General features: G+C 45.5%; 1 protein-coding gene across 1 annotated transcript in view; it reads right to left on the reverse strand.

Moving 5' to 3' along the window:
- il1rapl1a (interleukin 1 receptor accessory protein-like 1a) overlaps positions 1-22,096 on the reverse strand; it is a gene marked incomplete at its 3' end in the record, with an annotated part of 226,254 nt that overhangs the window by 159,467 nt on the left and 44,691 nt on the right. Inside the window, exon 2 of the mRNA XM_079518730.1 lies at positions 2,356-2,641. Coding sequence (XP_079374856.1) covers positions 2,356-2,641 — 286 coding nt within the window. The remainder of the gene's footprint in view (positions 1-2,355; positions 2,642-22,096) is intronic.

Here is a 22,096-nt window from a genome sequence, read left to right on the forward strand (position 1 = left end):
CTTGACATGAAAATGTTTTGAGAACCACTGACATAGAAACCATAGAAACATTCAGAAAACTGTCAAAATGTTGAAGGCATTTGCTAGAATCGTTCTCAGCTCTAAATGGGTTAAGCAGGTCAGTTTAAATATCTGAGGGTGGGATAAATTAAGTTTGTCTTCTGGTTCATTTGAATGCACCGTGGAAGCTACGGAGAGAATTTCCTCTCTCTTATTCCTCTCCCCCTGTAGGGAGTTGTAGAGCAAAGTGTTTGGGTCACATGCACTGAAATGTGTGACTCAAAAGCTTACCCTCTAACAAAAAGACAATTGATTTCAGCTCAGAGGCAAATCTCTCGCAGTGCTCTGATTAGGGCATCTGAGAAGTTTGGAAATCCCCCCAGCTCAGCATACCAGCCCACTGAGAAACACACACGGACCCGGAGGCGGCGGCGGCGGTGGTGGTGGTGGTGCTCTGGAGAATTATACTGTATGCTCCGAATTTCCCAACAAAACAATTTTGGAATGGGGGGAAACCGGAGAGCCATTAGCATAGATAGTCAATAATCAAATGCAACAGGGGACACTCGTTGACGGAAGGAATGTGTCCTGGAAGAATTCACATCAGATTAGCCCTGTGGCGATCGGTAATGACATGTGGCATGGGGGGCTGGGGGGTGTGTGTGTGTGTGTGTGTGTGTGTGTGTGTGTGTGTGTGTGTGTGTGTGTGTGTGTGTGTGTGTGTGTGCGTGTGTGTGTGTGTGTGTGTGTGCTCACCCTCCGGTCACGCTCAATGTACTCGGCAAGCCTCTCTGGCTCTTTAACCCATTTAGGGCCGACGTCGGGATTTTTAAAATGTCTTCTGAATTCTGACAGTTTTCTGAAATACCTCATGTTTCTGTATCAGTGGTGCTCCATATTTCACGTCAAGGACCCCCAAAAATGATATGTAATAGGCCGCCGACCCCCATCTGAAAATATGTTGTTCCAGGAACCCCTCAGAAGCAAAGATTTGAGTTAAAAACGTTCGCTCTGGCCTGGGCCATGGCTCAGTGGTCCAGGCACCTTGGCTGGCAATCCAATCTGGCAGTGTGCCGCGGGTTCGACTCCCGATCCCGACGGCCTTTACTGCATGTCTTCCCCCCATCTCTCTCCCCATTTCCTGTCAGCCTACTGTCTGTCCCTCCATAAAAAATATAAAATAAAGGCGAAAGCCACAAAAAAAAACATAAAAAATAAATTAAAAAAAAACGTTCGCTCTGAAAAAAAAATTATTCAAAGATTTGTGCCGCATTTTCACCATTTTTCAAAAATAGCAGACCTACAAGCTCATAGCGCGGCACTCGGTGCCGCGCTATGAGCTTGTAGATCTGCTGTTTTTCAATAGCTAAAGCATAACATAATGCTTAAAACACCAAAAGGGGTTCCCGCCTAAAACGGGTTAAGAGGCCTTTAACTGGGTTTATTAAAAAAACTCTGTGGAATGAAGAGCTGCAATGAGCCGTTTGTTGAGGGATGTTCTCCACGGCAAAGGTTAATAAGTTACTGCCACATAATTATGCATCTTATATTATATTAAGAGCAGACTAACTCCACGCCGCCCTACTAAAAGCGCGGCATGTGCGTTCATGTGCGTGCGTGCGTGTGTTTGTGTAGTATGATAGTGTTTTTGTTTAATTATCTCTCATTGGTCCATAATAATATATCTCCCTGTAGACTCTCTGTTTCGTCTTGCGCGCACGCGCACGCACTCACGAACACACACACACACACACACCAGCTCCCCCTCATACTGCCTTGCTCTAGGCAGTAGTTCTGCATTCTGTATCATGCTCCTCTGTGTACTGTAAATATACACTATATATATATATATATATACATATATATATATATATATATATATATAGAGAGAGAGAGAGAGAGAGAGAGAGAGAGAGAGAGAGAGAGAGAGAGAGAGCGTCTCAGTCTTAGAGTATATATGAATAGAGACGGCACCGGATTTCTCCTCCCATCCACTTGCATTAAGTTGCTCAAAAGCATTGTTGTTTTGCTTTCTTTATATCAGTAATTGTCTTGTAATGTTCATTGTTGTTTTTTTGTATATTTGTATTGTCATTTGTGTGTAAAAAAGGAAAATAAATACATTGTTGAAAAAAAAAAAAGTTAGTCAACGGACCAGCGCGTTCATGGGTTTAATTGGGTCCAAACTGCAATACCAAATTCGGCCACTATGTCCATTTCTCCTCAGGGTTTCCTCGGGGTGCCGTCTCTATTCATATATACTCTAAGGTCTCAGTACGTGACGACAAAAACAACACTGGCTAAAACCACACTGACACCACCACCCCTGCCATCCCCTCCCTCCTCCTGCCTTACCGTAGCACACAGGAGTAGAGGCCCAGGTCCTGGAGGTCGGCGGGCCGGAACCAGATGGCGTCCTCCTCCTTGCTCATGCGCACGCCGTCGAAGGAGATGGGCTCCTCGAAGTCGCTCTGGCCCAGGCCCGAGCTGCGGTACCACATGAGGCTGAGGCCCACGCTCTGCGCCTGGCTGTAGTTGGCGCGGATGTAGCCGTAGAACAGGGCGCACTTCAGACGCACCGGCTCGCCCTGCAGCACGCGGTACTTCAGGTAGTCCACCGACCAGTCCGTGCAGCCGTCCACTGCGCAGCGAGACGAGAGAGAGAGAGAGGGGGAGGGAGAGAGAGAGGGGGGGGAGGGAGAGAGAGAGAGAGAGAGAGAAGGCGACAGTAAGTCAATATCCAGGTATGCGAGGGAAGCAGTGTTTTTGATTTTAGTTTTAACTGCCTTGCAAACGGGGAGCGAGAAAGGACAGGTCTGCTACAGGTCTGCTCAAGAGGGGCGCGACAATGCAAGCAAAAAAAAAAAAAGCTAAACCGAATCCAGGTCTGGTGAGTCGCGGGCGTGTGCACGAAACGAGCACGCGCGCAACAAATTCACGGGACCGTGCTCACGTAAATACGCTTGCGTTGTCGCACCGCGACTTCTCTGAGCAAAAACGCAGGTCTCATTGAAAATTAACTATAGTACAGTTTGCAAGGCTCTTAAGTCATCTTTTGAACAGTTTTTCATTTAGTTTTAGTCACATTTTAGTCAGCTGGAATGTCGTAGTGTTAGTCTAGTTTTAGTCTGTTTTGGCGGGCCTTGATGGCTGACTTTAGACTTGCTGAAAATAGCAGATCTACAAGCTCACAGCGCGTCGCAGCGGTGTGATCTGCTATATGGATTATTTTTCAACACGACGAAGGATTACATAATTTTAAGCCAGATTGTCATGAAACGGAACGATGTTGCCGGTGCGTTGGTTCTTCAAACGTTAGTGAAAAACAAGGCAGTCAAATAGGGATTGCGATGTTTTCATTCCGCAGTCAAACTGTTAAGTAACTTGAAAAATAACCATAAAAAACATCATGAAAAGATATCGTGATCATTTTGTGTATCGTGTATGGTGTGTATGGTGATAATATATTTGTCCATATCACCCATAATGCACCCCTTACAGTATGAGCGCATGCAGAGGCTCGGTGCCAGGAGGGGATACAACAACAGGACATGTTGATCATAAAGACATGGGCCTAAACACAAGATCGATATCACACATCACACATTGATTAGAGCAGACGAGCAACAGCCTGTAAATCATGCCCATGATGATCTGCCTCTTCTTTGATTAGAACGACATTGGACACTGTGTACAACAATGCATCGACGATGCAACCCCTGCATATTGTGTGTCTGCTACTGTATATAACTCTGAGCCCCATACAGTAAGTCTGTAAGCTACAGTGTTATCCCATTCTGACCTGAGATCAGATTCTAAAAATGTCTTCTACATCCTGACAGTTTTCTGAAAAAGCTATGTTTCTATGTCGTTCTTCGATTTTTCAAAAAATAGCAGACCTACAAGCTCGTAGCGCGCCACTCGGTGGCGCGCTACGAGCTTGTAGATCTGCTATTTTTCAATAGCTAAAGCATAACATAATGCTAACACCAAAAGGCGTTCCTGCCCAAAATGGGTTATTCTGATGTTGCCGCACAATGCATGCCCCAGGCACATATTTTTCTCCCTCCTCTCCTCTCTCCTGTCCTACACCCTCCCAATTCCACTCACACTTTGCATGATACAGTATAGCTATGCTGGCTTCAGGAGTAGATGGATAGCAGATGCTCCCCCCCCCCCCCCAGCAATATCCAAACACTCCAAGACTCTGACACTTAGGGAATGAAGTGCAAAGTATCTCCCATAAATGATGTCGGTATAACTCCTGCAGCACTGAGGAGGATGCACCCACCACCACCACCACCACACAGACACACACACACACACTGCCAGGCAGGCAGCTAGCGCCGCTCGCTCGCTATGCTACCTCATTAACCAGAAATACGCCCACAGCTCGTGATGCTAGGCGTGCTTCTTGGCAAACTGTACTTGTATGCTGAAAGCAACTACCAAGCAAAAGATATCGATATCTGTGCTGAAACCCTTTACACAGGTTTTTGTTTTCTCATTGCCTTAGCCCATTTTGGGCGGGAACCCCTTTTGGTGTTTTAAACATTATGTTATAATTTAGCTATTGAAAAATAGCAGATCTACAAGCTCATAGCGCGCCACCGAGTGGCGCGCTACGAGCTTGTAGGTCTGCTATTTTTGAAAAATCGTGAAAACGTGGCACAAATCTTTGAATATATTCTTTCAGAGTGAACGTTTTTTAACTCAAATCTTTGCGTCTGGAGGGTCCCTGGAACAACATATTTTCCGATGGGGGTCGGCGGCCAATTACATATAATTGTGGGGGTCCTTGACATGAAAACGTTTGAGAACCACTGACATAGAAACATAGGGTTTTTCAGAAAACTGTCAGGATTTAGAAGACATTTGTAGAATCGTTCCCAGGTCAAAATGGGTTAGGGGTTTATGCTGTAATAAAAGTTAGCAAATGGTAGTTTCTCGCTGCCAGTGGTAAATGGCAGCGTGACAGTATGCTGTCACACTGTATTGAGATAGTGAGCCTGTACATTTCCAGGTAGTGTACACTGTACAGACTAAAATCAGAATAACTGTCTGTCTTTCCACGGAGGTTAAACTATGGGGGGCTATAATGAATTGCATTGTTATAGCGCTTTACAATGGTTCATTCATTCATACATTGGGAGGTGAAGCGGCGAACAGTCGACGCCAGCGTCCTCACTTCCCACATTCACACACCAATGGTGGCAAGCTCACACCGACCGACTCATTGGAGGCAATGTAGGGTTCAGTGTCTTGCCCAAGGACACTTCGACATGTGGACAGGAGGAGCCGGGATTCGAACCGCCAACCCAGGGATCATCGGACGACCTGCTCTACCTCCTGAGCCACAGCCGCCCTACATGTGGTATGTGGTAATGTGTGCAACAAAAAAAACGAATTAAAGAAATAATGCAAGGCAGAAAGTATATGGAAAGACATTGGACTGGAATCCACGAGTGAATCTGGTCCAGCCCCCAAAGGTACTCTGCTTTATTCTACTTTGTTGCTGTGCTGTGCTGGTCTCTCTCATTCTGTGCGTATGTGTATGAGTGTGTACAATATATATGTACATTGTGTGTATGTGCGTGTGTGCGCATGCGAGAGAGAGAGAGAGAGAGAGAGAGAGAGAGATTGGGCGGTGTGATAAAGTATAATATGAATCCTGCTGTGTGCCAGTCTATGAGTGATACAGGGCCTCACAGGGACAACTATGCTTGTAATTAATACTCTTAATTACCAAGTGTGTGTGTGTGTGTGTGTGTGTGTGTGTGTGTGTGTGTGTGTGTGTGTGTGTGTGTGTGCGCGCGTGCGTGTGTGTGCGTACAGTATGTATTATGTGTGTCTGTATCTGCGGGTGTGTTTTATGTTCCCTATACGAGCGGGTGTCTGCCTAATTATTTTTGTTAATTACCAGTTGGTTAGGCCTCGTGTGTATGCACTTATGTGCATGGGTATGTGTGCAAAGATGAGGGAGAGAGAGACATAGGATGAGGGGGAGAGAGAGAGAGAGAGAGAGAGAGAGAGAGAGAGAGAGAGAGAGAGAGAGAGAGAGAGAGAGAGAGAGAGAGAGAGAGAGCAAACTTGTGGAGGAATCATGTCTAATTATCATCCTAATTATCAGAGCAGGCTCCCTTCTGTTGACAACGAGGCACAAACACGCGCACAGGCACAAACAGGCACACGGGCACAAACACGCGCGCACATGCGCACACACACACACACACACACACACACACACACACGTGTGTACGTGCTCGTGTGCACAGCTCACAGCCTATGCCCTATGGAATCTGATTATGTAACTGTTCACTGTCTCACTGATAGACAGTATCAACATTTCTGGCATACAAAGTGTTGCCATTATCATTCAAGTAAAACATTTTTTTTTAAATATACTCTATATACTGGATACAAATCGTATCCCTTCCATTGCAGGGAAAGGGTGAAAAGTGCTTGTCTGTGTTTCATGAATCCGTCTTCTTTGGAAATCCATTTAAGCTTCAGACAGGCCTCTGAGAAAAAAAGGAGGATCTTTAGATATCGATCAGAGCGACACTTTGAACCAGATACATCTGTGCCTCTCTATTGACATGAAGAGTCATTTCCCTACGATGGCAGCAGGTGAATCCTCCCCTCTCTGCACGATATGAATCTGCTAATCAGAGTAAGACACATTCAGCTCTTCTGTTATTCATCTTCCATGTACCTTTAAATGGATATGACCCCCCCCCTCCCCCCTCCTCTCTCTCTGCCCCAAACATGCTCTCCAACCCCAGGCTACCTGTTACAAGTAGAACAACTGTTCATTCTAATCCCAGCAAGCCAAATGACATCATGATGATGTCATGATGACGGTAAAGTTCACGGCGTTCAGGACTATAGAGCGTTGCAGTCCCACCCCCTACCAGGGCCCAGGAAATGATTCTCCGTTCATTTTCCTCATAGACTTTTCAGAACGTATTTATTTAAAGACGGTTACGCCGCGGACAAAGCCAACTCTTGTCGTGACAAATCATGACAATAAACACAATGTTTTGGGCCAAACAAAGAATTAGAAAGTAGAAAAAAACGGCAGGTTACAACACGTTTTTGTTGTTTTTCTTCTTTGTAATTGTTTGTTTGGTCCAAAATATTGAGTTTATTGTCATGATTTGTCACGACTGGAGTTGGCTTTGTCCGCGGCGTAACCGTCTTTAAATAAATACTTTTTGAAATGTCTATGGGAAAAATGCATTGGGATTCATTTCCTGGGCCTGGCGCCGTCATGACAGGGGGCGGGACTGTGACGCTCTATAGGCCAGATCACAGCCCATATGGGGATGATCTTTATACGTCATTTCCAGGACGTGTTCACCAGTTGAAATAATATAGCTTGGACGTCCGTCTTAGTGGGCAGAATGTATATGTTGGTTGAAATCAGGTGATATTCTGGGCCAGATCTGACTAGTGTTGGTTTGACGCGATTTGGCCCCAATGGAGACGTCACAATTCGTCCAGGTCTTGCACGCACACGCGCACGCACACACACACACGCACACGCGCACGCACACGCACGCGCGCGCACACACACACACACACACACGCACGCCTTTGAGTCCTAAGAGACCTTCTCGGTGGGCGTCGTCTAATGCATGTGGCCTTTAGTGGGGAAACCATATTTACGTCTGAAACCCAAACGGTTTTATCAACTCAATTAGAGGCTGACATTTCCCCCACATCCCCACGTCGGGCAGGAAAATCAATGCTTCCCGCAGAAGGAATGCTGCAGTCCACACCTCTCACTCTCGGTATACTCCGCACGCACGCACGCACACGCACGCACACGCACACGCACGCACACACACACACACACACACGCACACACACGCGCACTTCAACAGCCTCTTTTGCCTTGCCACTCCAGCGCATCACTGCATGTTTTATACAGCGATGCTCTACCGCCCACTCATAGACAGCAGCATGCAGCCCCGTACTGTACTGTTACTGTAAATAGTCATGTCTCCAGATGGCCGCATTCACTCTCTCTCAGCCAGTGAGACCGTCGTCTCAGACTGAACCGTCATACTGTACCACCACCGACAGCTATATACACTCTGCCCTAACCCATTTAGGCCTGACGTCGAAATAAATAAAACATTCACTCTGAAAGAATACCTCACACTTGAAATTAACACCACTGTGTACACGGGCAATAGTTTTTACATGTTTGTGTGCACGGCCAATAGTTTTACATGAACATTTCTAGGCTATAATACAGTAATGTCTCGTACAGCCTAATAGAGCCTAGTCCAGCCTTCAAAGATTTGTGCCGCATTTTTATGATTTTTCAAAAATAGCAGACCTACAAGTTCATAGCGCGCCACTCGGTGGCGCGCTATGAGCTTGTAGATCTGCTATTTTTCAATAGCTAAAGTATAACATAATGCTTGAAACACCAAAAGGGGTTCCCGCCCAAAATGGGCTAAGCCTTGAGCCATACTGTACATACAGTATACTGCATCACTGAAGGCTGCAGCAGCAGCAAAAGGCATCACTACTCCAGCACAGTAGGTTTTCAACCCCTCTCGTATTGATCAAGGCCCAGCATTTAATATTTATTGGGCATTTGATCCACAGACCACCATTTTCATGCAACGAGATTTAGCCTCTCAGACCCAAAACGTACAAATGCTTTTGTTGTCGTTGGATGAGATTTATTGTCCACAATTCCATGCTGTATGGATGTTGGTACCATGAGGAGAGATGACATGCAAACGTTGATCGCAATAACAATTATTTTGCGTTCTCCAATTGTGTAGACTTCTTGTAAATTAAGGATGTTTAACAATAACTTAACCCCGGGAGGGTTCATTTTACGCTCTCAAGAGATAATGATCTGATAAGGGTCCACTTGGTTACCAACTCTCCGTCATTTATAGCTGGGGACCACCTGGGGCTGGAATCCCCTCAAAGATCACTGGGTGGTCCACGGATCACTGGTTGAAACCCACTGCTCCATAGCAACTACAAATTAATGGATTAGTATATTAATTATGGGGAGAATTACATTCAGCTTTAGAGATCAAATTGAAGTCTTTACAGACAACTGGTTTAGATGGATTACTCATGTCTCTATACCATAATAACTGACTTTGTTTAAATTCAGTTAAATCTGTTACATTAATGGACTTGAAGTGGATGCACCTGTTCGAGGTACTTATGTATAATGATCATCAATAGAGTAGAGGCAGATATCTCTGCCTTTTGTGTATTTGTTATTGTCTTGTTTTTTTGAGTGGTGCATAATCACTCCTATAGACAGCAATGTGTGTCCCTTTGTCCCTATACGATGTCCAAGCACGGAAATAGCGTTTGACCATCACCAAGTGTCACTATTGCGCAGCCGCGCACGCACACACGCACGCACGCACACGCACGCACGCATGCGCGCGCCAGGGAGGAGAGCTTGTACAGTACAGTCTCAGTTGAGACGGGTCTGATTTTTGTTTTCATGTATATGCTCGTTTAAAATTCAATAAAAAGTAAATTGAAAACAAGAACTGATCAATTATCAGTTCAATTACCAGTGGCTGCCTTACATCTCCAGAATTGTGCTATGAAAAAAAAAAAATGTATCTAATCCGGTGTGCACGTGACGACGTGCACATGACGTGCACGTGTTTTAATTGCCTTGTATTTTAATTGCCGTGTATTTGTCACAATGGCCAAACATGGCACAACTTGACACACTTTGGTGTCAAGCAGGTGGCAATGAATGAGTTAACAACAACAGGATCTGTCGAGGTGACTCTGTAACTGACAGTGTGTAGCCTTAGCCTACCACAAATGGAACCTAAGGACCCTTTTATAACAATAAACTCTGACAAATGAACTGTTTGTATTTGGTTGTATTTGTGCACTCTCGGGTAGCACATTCTACCAAGCCATTATATGTCACACCTCACGCACAGCTTTCGGTTGTAGTGTTGACATTGGCTTGGCAGGTACAAAGAACATCTCTCATGTGTCAAAATTCGCGGGGGTGTGCGGATCGCCGGGTCCAACAGGGGTCCCTATGGATGCGCGGAGGTTGGCGCGGGGGTCCGCGGTATAGACTGTACGAATGTACCTTGATTTTATTATATCGCTAGAAGCTCCAAAAAGCGTTCATATTTTGAGGGAGAGGCGCGAGTGCAGAGCGCGAATGAGGGTGGCCGAGAGTCGGACTGAAAAAAAAAAAGAGGAACAAATTCAGAATATTCTTTTCTCGCCTGGTATCATTGAGGATGCGCTAGGACGTGTACACACATCCTTTGAACGCGTCGGTTGGAATCCCTAGGACGTGTGGACACGTCGGATGGACGGAACCAGTTAAACGTGTCTTGTTGCGTCCCCCCCCCCCCCTATATGGGTTGCGTAGAAAGGCAGCCAATCAGAACTACGCGTCAGTATGACGATATGTCGAAGTTTTCTTGGCTATTCATTGACCAGTGCTTTTCAAGCCACTGGTAAAAAGAAAAAGGAAAAGCGCGGCTCCAGCCAGAGCTACACGGTGCAGCAGCCCCTCCACCCACCCACCCACCCACCCACCCACACACACACACACACACACACACACACACACACACACACACACACACACACACACACACACACACACACACACACACACACACACACACACACACACACACACACACACACACACACACACACACACACACACACACACACACACACAGTCAAATCCTCCGTGTTCACTTAGCTACCGAGAGTTCAAAATGGATCAATTAGCACCGAGGGGTTTTCAGCTGTGCATACACACTAACTACAGTCTCCTCTCCCTCTCTTACAACACTGCCCGGCACGCCTGCCTGCCCCGTCAAATCCCACGCCCCTAACACCGCCACTTCACATGAACGGGCACTGGGTCTGCCACAAGGGCTGCATGCAGTGCGTGCGTATGTATGTATGGGGATTTGCAAGCTGCGTAAGAGCGGGGAAGTGTGTGTGTGTGTGTGTGTGTGTCACGCACGCGTGTAATAAGGTCTCTGCAAGTGACAACTCACACACACACGGGCGTGCGTGCGTGCGCGTGTGCGTGTGTGTGTGTGCGCGCGCGTGCGTGTGTGTGTGTGTGTGTGTGCCGTGCGTGTGTGTGTCACTTGCAGAGACCTTATTACACTGTGTCTCCAGGCAGACCGCAGACCTGTCTGTCTTTGTGTGACACTAAACCAAGGCAATAAATACAGACCCCTGAGCTAGAATAAATTCACCCACATTCATACATAAACACACACACACACAAGGTCACACACACACACACTCACACACGCAAGCACAGTCTCACACACACACACACACACACACACACACACACACACGTGCACACACACACACACACGCATGCGCAAGCACACACAAAACTCACAGACAGTGTGTTGCGTTTCAGCAGAGTCAACACCAGCCTCTGCTCTCCTTTTCCACCATAATCAAATTCCCATTATCCCTTCACAACAGTATATCACTCCTCTCTCCCTCGCTCGTCCTCCCGCTCCATTTTCTCTCCTCTCTCCTGCATGCCACCTCTTCATGTCGCCTTTGCCTCGCCCGCCCCCCCGCCCACCCCCCCCCCCCCCCCCCCCCCGCCCCTGGCTTTCTAGTCTCTACCTGTTTTAAATGAAGTGTAATTATAAGAGATGTTTGGTAGGCGTGAGCTCCTTATACAGCCTGATGTGTGCGAAGACATTGTCAGTGATGGGTGGGAAGGACTTATAACTCTGTTCGTCTGTCTGTCTGTCTGTCTGTCTGTCTGTCTGTCTGTCTGTACATTTTTTGGGGGAGGGGGTTGGGGGGGTACTTCGGAGAGTGGGGCTTAATATAATAATAATTATGATAGTAAAATTACCATTACTTGTTAATGATAATTAAATGGTTAAATGGTAAATGGTAAATGGTGCATTTATATAGCGCCTTTATCCAAGGCGCTTTACAGAGATTGTGCATTACATTCACCCATTCACACACACATTCATACACCGATGACAGAGGCACCAACCAGCACATCGGGAGCAATTAGGGGTTCGGCGTCTTGCTCAAGGACACTTCGACAGTAACTCTGGGGGGAGCCCGGGTTCGAACTGGCAACCTTACGGTTACCATCCAGCCACTCTACCCCTGGGCCACTGCCGCCCCGTCGTTCTTAATAAGGGCCACTGCAAAGAAGGGCACTTTGGGCATCAGAGTCAAAAGGGCTGTAGGTGCTCAAACACCCAAAAAGGTTGCAGCTTGGAATCCCCATTGATGATGTCATTGCTAGGCACAGTAGGCAGGCATGCTTCTGAACTGTACATACAGTAGCCCACCAATGAGACACAGTCACCGAGTAGACAGAAATGGTGTCATCTTATAATGAGCATTAGTAAAGGACTAATTATATGAAGATAAGGTTGAAAAGAGGTGATGAGCTCCTTCAATAAAGACAGCCCAATTAGAGACACCGCAATGATTGATGATGAAAATAAATTAGTAAACGTCAATGTTGATTCAACGTCAACTTTGACATTTAGACCTAGTGGTCCAGGTGCGGATGCCACATATAGGCTTTGGCCTGACAGCGTGTCGCGCGTTCGAGTCCCGTTCATGACGACCTTTGCTGCGTCTCTCTCTCTCTCTCTCTCTTGTCAGTCTTCACTTGATACTATAGGGCAGTATTATGCGTGTCTTAAGTACCAGGTCTTATTACTTAACTTAAGACCTGGAGGCGTGGTCAATGCTGTTTGGCCACTCAGAATAGCCAAATGGCATTGATCACGCCTCCGGGTCTTAAGTTAAGTAATAAGACCTGGTACTTAAGACACGCATAATACTGCCCTATATCAATAAAGGCACAAATGCCAAAAAAATAATCTTAAAGGTATATTCAGTGATTTCACTTCATTCAAATATCACTTATTTTTTCTTTTCTCTTTTATAAACCTCCCTACTATAGTGTGCTGACCATATACGGAGTTCCTCCCTGTCCCCAGTGAGCCCCTGGGGTCAAAAAACCCTAGTTTCAGTTTTGGTGGCGGGTGGCAAAGCCTTCATCCAATCAGGATGAGAGGGGCCTTCCTCCAATCATGATCGAGTGGGGGCGGGCCTTGGTGCACATGCTGTTGGCCTGTTGCACTTCCCCCCACTGTAGTGCGTGCATGTGCATATTTTGTTACCGGGGCGGACTGGGTGGTTTTCCAAATCACCCAAATCACTGAATGCTCCTTTAAAAAAACTATTGCACATACACAGACATGGACGATCACCTGCCTTTCCCACTACGACCAGCTTGAATACCAAATACCGGGTCACGTGATGACAGCCTCCGGCTCATGATTATGTGGGTTGTACAGCATATGAATTATACAGTAGAACGATTCATTTTTGTATGTTTAAGTAGGGACAGTGACAGTGAGAACAGCCTGTCTGAGCCCGTCTTCAAGCAGGATGTACTGTAGCCCCCCCCCCCCCCCCCACACACACACACACACACACACACACACACAGCCCCCCCCCCCACACACACACACACACACACACACACACACACACACACACACACACACACACACACACACACACACACACACACACACACACACACACACACACACACACACACACACACACACACACACACACACACTGTCAGGGAGTCCCCAGACAGTGCAGTAGAAGAAGTGCTGAAGAGACGACACCATACTATAACTCACTGGTCAGTTAATTAGCTAATATAATACATGTGTAGTCCTTTAAGGCAAGCTTAAACTAGTCCATGTACTTAATGTCTCTTCCTCAGTGTTAAAACGTGGAATCATATAGATGTGTGTTTGTGCGCGTGCGTGCGTGCGTGTGTGCGTGCGTGTGTGTGTGTGTGAGAGAGAGAAAGAGAGAGCGTAATTGCATAAATGAGGCCAGGAGGAGGAAATTGAGATATAAAATGTGTTAAGTTAAGGTTGTCTCTTCATCACTTTGGTCTTAAGGATCGTTTATTCAGTTTCACCTTAAATCAATCGTCATTATGTTTTAATGGTTGTATAATATTGCAGAAGATTACAGTTCACATTATAAATGAATCACAGTGGATTCCTGGAGGGCATGTCTATTGCAGTATACGTTCTGAGTTCACTCAGTTCACACATCAAAACTCTCTCTCTCTCTCTCTCTCTCTCTCTCTCTCTCTCTCTCTCTCTCTCTCTCTCTCTCTCTCTCTCTCTCTCTCTCTCTCTCTCTCTCTCTCTCTGTCTCTCTCTCTCTCTATACAGATTGGTTAAAATATCATTTTATTCACTAAAAAGACGGATGGATTGCAGCTTTCGTTTCAATGCAGTATAACGACTGGGAAAAATAAACGTAGCTACAAAAACAGCAACACAATTGCTGTGGTTGGTAGTGGTCTCCCTATTGTTCTACTGAGATATTTGTCTTTGCCAAACCCATAGGCCGTTAGAAGTCTGCGTGCGTGCGTGCGTGCGTGCGTGCGTGCGTGCGTGCGTGCAGCTAAAACGCCTGGGGTCCCCGAAGCTAGTATACAGCTAATCTCTGACACCAGTCCACATGCAGTAGGCCAAGGAAGGCACTCCAGTCCACACCAACATTTTCAAATTGGACTCATGGTGCCACTTTGTGTTTTGTTTACACCGTAGGTTGTACAATAAATTCCCCCCCTGGATTCCTTTGACAATAGAGGCCACAGCCAATTTGGCCCTTCTAGATTTTCCATCATTATGCTTTTTCTTCAAAACACAATTTTTGCTGCTGCCGCTACTATAGATTTAGTCCAAAACACGTTATCTCTGTAGACATGCGATGAACATGTTGAGATTCTTCACATTCAATTCCAATTGACTATTGGACTATTTTTCTTAATCTCCTCTCTAGTTAGATCCTGTGGTCAGGTATAGGATTAACAGGTTGACAAGAGGTACTGCATGCAACTCAAATGGAAATAACTCACTTTCCCAAATGTGCCATTATAGCTCGACAGCACAGCGGGACCCAGATTTGAGTCCCGGGACGATTACGGAAGTTATCAATTGCAGCAATTTAATCAAATCAAATCAGAACTTATTAAATCAGAATCAAATCAGGGGATAATACCAGCCTATTGTACAGTATACATTCCACCCACTACCACTATACATCTCTTTCTATTTCACTATTAACCATATTCACAAAATGAATCATACTTCAAGCTAAATCAGGGCACCACGTCGGGGTTGGATTTCCCCCGTTCCTCTGGATACTCTGGAGTGATAATGACTATTCTTCCTTTTATAATAACTACATGAAACCCCAGTGCTCCTTAGATTTCATGATGAAACGGATTAACATATAGAATAAACATCTCGGGCATATAACTAGCCCTAAAGGAAAAAAAGAAAAGAAGGTCTTCTAGTATGGAAATCTTTCCCTGCTTCTTTCACCGCCTATAGGAGCTGAATTATGCAGCTCTTCATGGCTGTTCGGTTGCTGAAGTGTGCATGCATGCGCTGGCTGGGCTTGAGGCGGTTCCAAGGAGGTGAACCGGGGGTTGAATAGGGGGGTTGACCCCCGGAGGTAATTGTGCAGAATCTATAGACTACGGTTCACTGGACCAGGAACCCTTGGGAGAGGATTAAACACACCAGCAGAGCGGACAGTGGCCCTCACTATATATAGGTATGGCCTTATAGACTATAGTCCTCCTCCTATACTCTGCACAGAATGTCTCCACAAGTTCTTCAATCTTCATACTGCGATCCTCATCCTCCCCCCTCTCTCGCCGTACCAGATTATAATCTCTGGTGATGGGAAAGTGTGAGATCGTGGAAGCATTAAATGTTCTCCACATTATGATCAAACTTGTATTTATTTTTTATCTCCTTGGATGGAATGCGTGGAATGCAGCATTAATGCTCCATAAGTGGAGCAGCATGCCATACAGTAGACGTAAACACAAATCCATATGTTTTCAAATATGTATTTATCTTTCCATTCTGTCCTCCCAACAGGATTATGGACATAATGTTTAGGGTCAGGCCGGGCGTATACACATTCCAAACTTGCCAATAGTGCTTAATAGTCGCTGCTGCTTACCATCTGCTGCTCGCCGGTTTGCCTCGAGCACAGTTCAAGTGGAGACCCAGCATTGGCACTGCCAACCACAAGTCTCTATATGCTGTCAAATCACAGCGAGTGTTCGCCTACATCTTCGCCTTAACCCATTTTGACCTGAGATCAGATTCTAAAAATGTCTTCTAAATCCTGACAGTTTTCTGAAAAAGCTATGTTTCTATGTCAGTGGTTCTTCGATTTTTCAAAAATAGCAGACCTACAAGCTCATAGCGCGCCACTCGGTGGCGCGCTATGAGCTTGTAGATCTGCTATTTTTCAATAGCTAAAGCATAACATAATGCTAACACCAAAAGGGGATCCCGCCCAAAATGGGTTAACTCAGAGAATGTACAAATCTAACCAAATGTTCCATTTGTTTGTGTTAACACTGTTATAGCCTTTACTGTGTATCCACCATTAGAGATCAAATCCAGGCCAAAAGTCGTCCTATCCTAAAATCTCCATATAGCCTCTGTTTGGTCTGGATGTGTTCCAGACTGTATGTCTCATATTTCTTTCCACTGGCGAAGACTTGCAGTCTTTGAATATACCGGTTTCCACAAAGAACCCAAAGATATGAACTGGAGTCCTGATGTGGGCGGGTGCAATTTTAATGTAAAACGCTTTAATATTGTGAGAGAACAAGACTGAGTTTAGGGGCTCTATTTAGATGATCTACAGTGCAAGGTGTGTCCAGCTCCAATTTCACTAGTTAAACAACAGTTTCTTTTGAGGTTTTTGTGTGTTTTCTAGCAACTTATCTGACGTCCATATATTGTATCATGTACAGTATTGTGCTGCTATGCTCACATGCACCATTACATCTTAACTAACGTATACTGTATCTCATGTGTAAATATGTAGATGTGTTTGTTTTCTTTGATTGAGCTCTTCTTCTTCTTCTTCTTCCCATTCTTTTATTCTATGGAAATAACAAAACGATAGAACTTGCACGAAAACGAATTCCACCCGCTTTTCTCGAAACCTGTGATGTGACAACAAAGCTGATTCCGATTCTGTTATCTGGGCAGTGGGGACAAATTAAGGCGCACGTTATCTGCCGTTTTCTGAGCACGGAAATCATTAAGGTTTTATTAGCTCCCAGCGCATCACATTGGCTCGTGCCAATGAGCGCTTGCTCATTGCAATAATATCAATAATCTGACCGAGGTCATTAATTATTTTTTCAACCTCTCAAGGTCTCTTAGCAAGTCTCTTAGCAAAGTTATCTACCATGTCGAATGTTGAGTGTCGTGTTGAATTCGGATGGATTTCGATTGTAAGCAGGGTTAGTGTGCAGACGCGGGCACGCATTGCGTGGCAAAGCCAGGGTGTTCGCAGTATGCAGGCGCAGGGGCAAACTGTAGGTGCGCATCTTAATCCAAATAATGCGTTCTCTAATAGTGAGGAAATATCTGTAAAGATAGGGCTCCCCAAGTCTAAAGAACTGCTACAGTATGATTTGCTATAGCAAATATTATTTGTGATCCAACTGGATACAGTCCATTTAGTTACGCTTCTCTCTCTGTATCTGGATATTATGATTCCCTCCCCGCCTTGGATACGCTTCTCTTTTACTTTGTTCAAAAGTCAACAGGGGTTTTTATCAAATATGAGAAACATCATTCTCTATGACTGCTACTACTATAGCTATTATCTCCCTTTAGGCCACGTCACTCCTTGTTTCTCCATCTCCCAGTCATCCTCTCTCACTGACAGAAGACCATTATTCATATACTGTTGACGCAAATGTGGTCTTAACCCATTTTGACCTGGGAACGATTCTATAAATGTCTTCTAAATCCTGACAGTTTTCTGAAAAAGCTATGTTTCTAAGTCAGTCGTTCTTCGATTTTTCTTTGCGCTATGAGCTTGTAGATCTGCTATTTTTCAATAGCTAAAGCATAACATAATGCTAACACCAAAAGGGGTTCCCGCCCCAAATGGGTTAAAATAGCAGTGCACCATTCTGCGCACACACACAAAAAACCCCATACACAAATAAGTTTGCATTAAATGGCTTAGTCCGGCAGCCGACAGGCTTCTTTTGTTTTAAGTGGGAAATTTGGTATAGTCTTTTTTATTGGCCTAAAATATTGTCTTTCCTCTAGCACGTCCCTCAGGTCAAAATGTCAACTTTGCATATACGATATTTAATAATCTATTAGGGAGATTTCAGGATGAACCTTACTCATTTTGTGTACCTTGTGGCTTGGTGGCCACAAGTGGTAAATAACTTGCGCAGGGCCAGAATTGGGGAGAATACTACTCAAGTGCTTCCGTTTTCCTCGCTCGGAGGAGGCTCGCTCTCCATTGTAAGAAAAGGCTAATGTTAGTATTAGCTCATGATAGCTATCTTTTTTGATAAACGTTTATATTTCGATCGTGATGCGATGAAAATTCCTAAATCAGATCCAAACCTCGGATGCCTGTTCAGCTCAACGGACAGCGGTGTATAGTTTTCGAGAAAAGAGCCATAGAAGATCCTAATTATAACAATAGTCTTATGCGCGAGCACGTTCCGTGCGTTTTTTTAGCAACGCCATTTCAGATCCATATAAAGCGATATAAAACGTCATGCGTCAATCGCAGACAACAGATGGCTATTAAAACACAGATATACGTCAATAGCAGACAATGTGTTAGCAGTGGCACCACCTTTCGGCTAAATTTGTCTTGTAAGGAGCAACACAGGCTTTAGGAGACTGCAAGCAGAGTTTTGACACACGCACACTCCCCACGTCATTGCTAAAAACCTCCAGCACATAATTCAGATGTCCTCCAGATGTCATAATGGAAGAAGGGGCAGACACAGGCGGGGCAAGCCATGAGGAGAGAATCCCAAAGAAGAACAAGAAAGAGAGAAGAGAAAGAGAAAGAGAGCGCTTGATAGATTGAGAAACGAACGAAGGACGAGATACAGAGAGAATGAGAGCGTAGGGCGAAGAGAGAACGAGGCGACGGTGACGGGATGCGACATGAAGGCTGCATATGCAGAGCAAACAGCCAGTATATCTGCCAGGCCTGCTGTCACATTGCTACCCACTGACGCATCCCCCCCAGCCCACTGACGCATCCCCCAGCCCACTGACGCATCCCCCAACCCACTGACGCATCCCCCCAGCCCACTGACGCATCCCCCAGCCCACTGACGCATCCCCCAGCCCACTGACGCATCCCCCAGCCCAGCCCCAACAGACAAACTGCTACCCACTGACGCATCCCCCAGCCCAGCCCCAACAGACAAACTGTTACCCACTGACGCATCCCCCAGCCCAGCCCCAACAGACACATTGCTACCCACTGACGCATCCCCCGGCCCACTGACGCATCCCCCAGCCCAGCCCCAACAGACACATCCCCCAGCCCAGCCCCAACAGACAAACCATCCCCCAGCCCAGCCCCAACAGACAAACGTCACACTCAGACATGGCCAATATTTCCACACTGCCATCACAACTGTAGCTCAAACTTGTCCACTTTTGCTGACTGTTCAAGTAAGTATGTAAGTATAGGAAGTGAATTTCCCTGCACTCGGTACTCGGTACAGAACCCTGTGAGCTCATTTGCATGAAGCAGCTCGGACCACACATGTATGTATGTATGTATGTATGTATGTATGTATGTATGTATGTATGTATGTATGTATGTATGTATGTATGTATGTATGTATGTATGTATGATTTTTGAGTGGTACAAACCACTCCAACAACCAGCTTTGTCTGTACCCGTGTACCTGTACGTGGTACCTGTACGTGGCCCCATGCACGCACAGGTGAGCATGGTTGCTATGGTTAGTGTGTGACGTCACTGCACCACTCAGTTCACATGGGTGTGATTTTTTAATAATGTATTTTTATTTGGATGACCCTAAAGGATAATAAAAAACGATTACTATTGCAATTCATTTTGGGTCACGCACGTTTTTAGCTTACAGTAGATTGACCGGCCTACAGTATATGTAGCTCAGCTCTGTATGTTGACAATAAACTGACATGTGGGGGGTTATCTATCACATGTGAGAACTTCCTTATTCCACACATACTGTAATATTCTCTTTTTCCTTTGCCTATTTTATTTGCAGTGGTTTTGCAGTAAAGTGTGCCGTAATGCATGCACTATATTAAACTACTGATCCTCAACCACCTGGGTAGTGAAAAAAAGGATAAAGGAACAATACAGAGATGGAGTAAATCTAATTTCTGGCAGTATATCTCAACATTTGCATACATATTGGCACGGTAATTTCAAAGGCAACACGAAGCTTTGCGAGATAAACCAGAGCTTCACGAAACAATAGTTACAGTAATTTAGCAAAAGAAAAAAAAGAAAGAAAAAAAAGAGGCATAGAAAATCCTCAACGGTAAGCTTTACCCTGGAGAATCCAGGCAGGTGAGCCAATAGAAACCGCATTAAAATAATAATGGGAAGAGGAAAATGCATTTGTGGCCAGATGACAAAGTAACCACAATAGGGGAAAGAGGACGGGGTCACCAAGTCCCCTGTAAACAAGTCGTTTATTGATAATTCATGAGGTCTTCCAAGGATGTCTGAAGGTTGTAACGAGTGCCACCCCGTTCCTTCTGTCTCACAGAGAAACCAGGGTGGGTTATGTGTTGTTGCCCTTGACCAAGTTCAGCCCAGCTCAAGGCAGATCCTTTTAATAACTTCTCCAATTGACTTCAAATTAACCAGAACCCGTTATAGAACGGAAATTTCCCCTGTTGTGTGAGAAAGGGTGTCACTCATACATTAGCTTTTTGACTCTCCCTCTCTCTCTCTCTCTATCTCTCTCTCTCTCTCTCTCTCTCTCTCTCTCTCTCTCTCTCTCTCTCTCTCTCCTCTCTCTCTCATCCTTTCTTCCTTTTCTCTTGATGATAAAGGGCTCTTTTTTTTTTAACGGAGAACAGAAAGCTTGTCAGGATTTAGCCGGCTGGAGAAAGTCATTTGAGGCCCAGATTGATGCGGTCGGGTCTCTCAATAGTATCTCCCCAATAGAGGGAGAGTGTGGAGGGAGACGCGGCGGCCAGGACATTGTTCCTCTTTAAATGGCTCTTTATTTCATGGGCGAAGTCGGGAAATGAGCAAGCGGCCGCTCAACAGCGGTCGACGGCGCTTGTACGTGTCGTGGAGGGATAGCCAAGCGTAAAATAGAATATGGGGAAGAAAAAAAAAACCAGGCACCACTTGCGATAAGTAACGAGTGGTACAGCCTCTTCCATCAGGCATTATAAGGTTTGCTGATTTACAGGAGAAGAAAACACATGCAAATTAAGTACCTATAAGTTCTAAAAGTCAGGTCTGTGCCTCAGCTCCATCCATCATGCTAATGGTGGCGGGGCTCAGGCTGAACAAACACAAATCCATACATACCTTTTCAGACTGGCTGGAATGGCTATAGGAATAAATAGACATGAGGAAAAGTGCTCTATACTACAAGAGCTTGAGACTCAAAAGGTGTGCGTGTGTGTGTGCGCATGTGTGTGTGCGTGTGTGTGTGTGTGTGTGTGTGTGTGTGTGTGTGTGTGTGTGTGTGTGTGTGTGTGTGTGAGAGAGAGAGAGAGGGAGAGAGAGAGGGGGGAGGTGGAGGGAGGGAGAGACTACTCAACATAATTTGAGTAAACCTTGCAATTGTTTTATGCAGCTGTGCGTATAGTATATAGTGCAATGCATTATAGAAATGCCAGCTTTTTCTTTCTTTCTGCAAGTGTGGGTGTGTGTGTGTGTGTGTGTGTGACTGTGTGTGTGTGTGTGTGTGTGTGTGTGTGTGTGTGTGTGTGTGTGTGTGTGTGTTGCGAGGAGAGGGCACGTGTGTGTGTGTGTGTTCACTCTGTTGTGTCGTCGTGCAGCTGTGCTCCGTGTGGTTCGGGCTGAGCTGTCACTCTGCTAATCTCCCCCAGTAGAAATACAGCTTGGAAAATGTCATCGGAACATTCCGTATTGTGTTTACACTCGCTGCAGGATCCATCGCCTCTAA

Source organism: Electrona antarctica (assembly GCF_951216825.1).
Source record: "Electrona antarctica genome assembly, chromosome: 13".
Classification (NCBI taxonomy): Eukaryota; Metazoa; Chordata; class Actinopteri; order Myctophiformes; family Myctophidae; genus Electrona; species Electrona antarctica.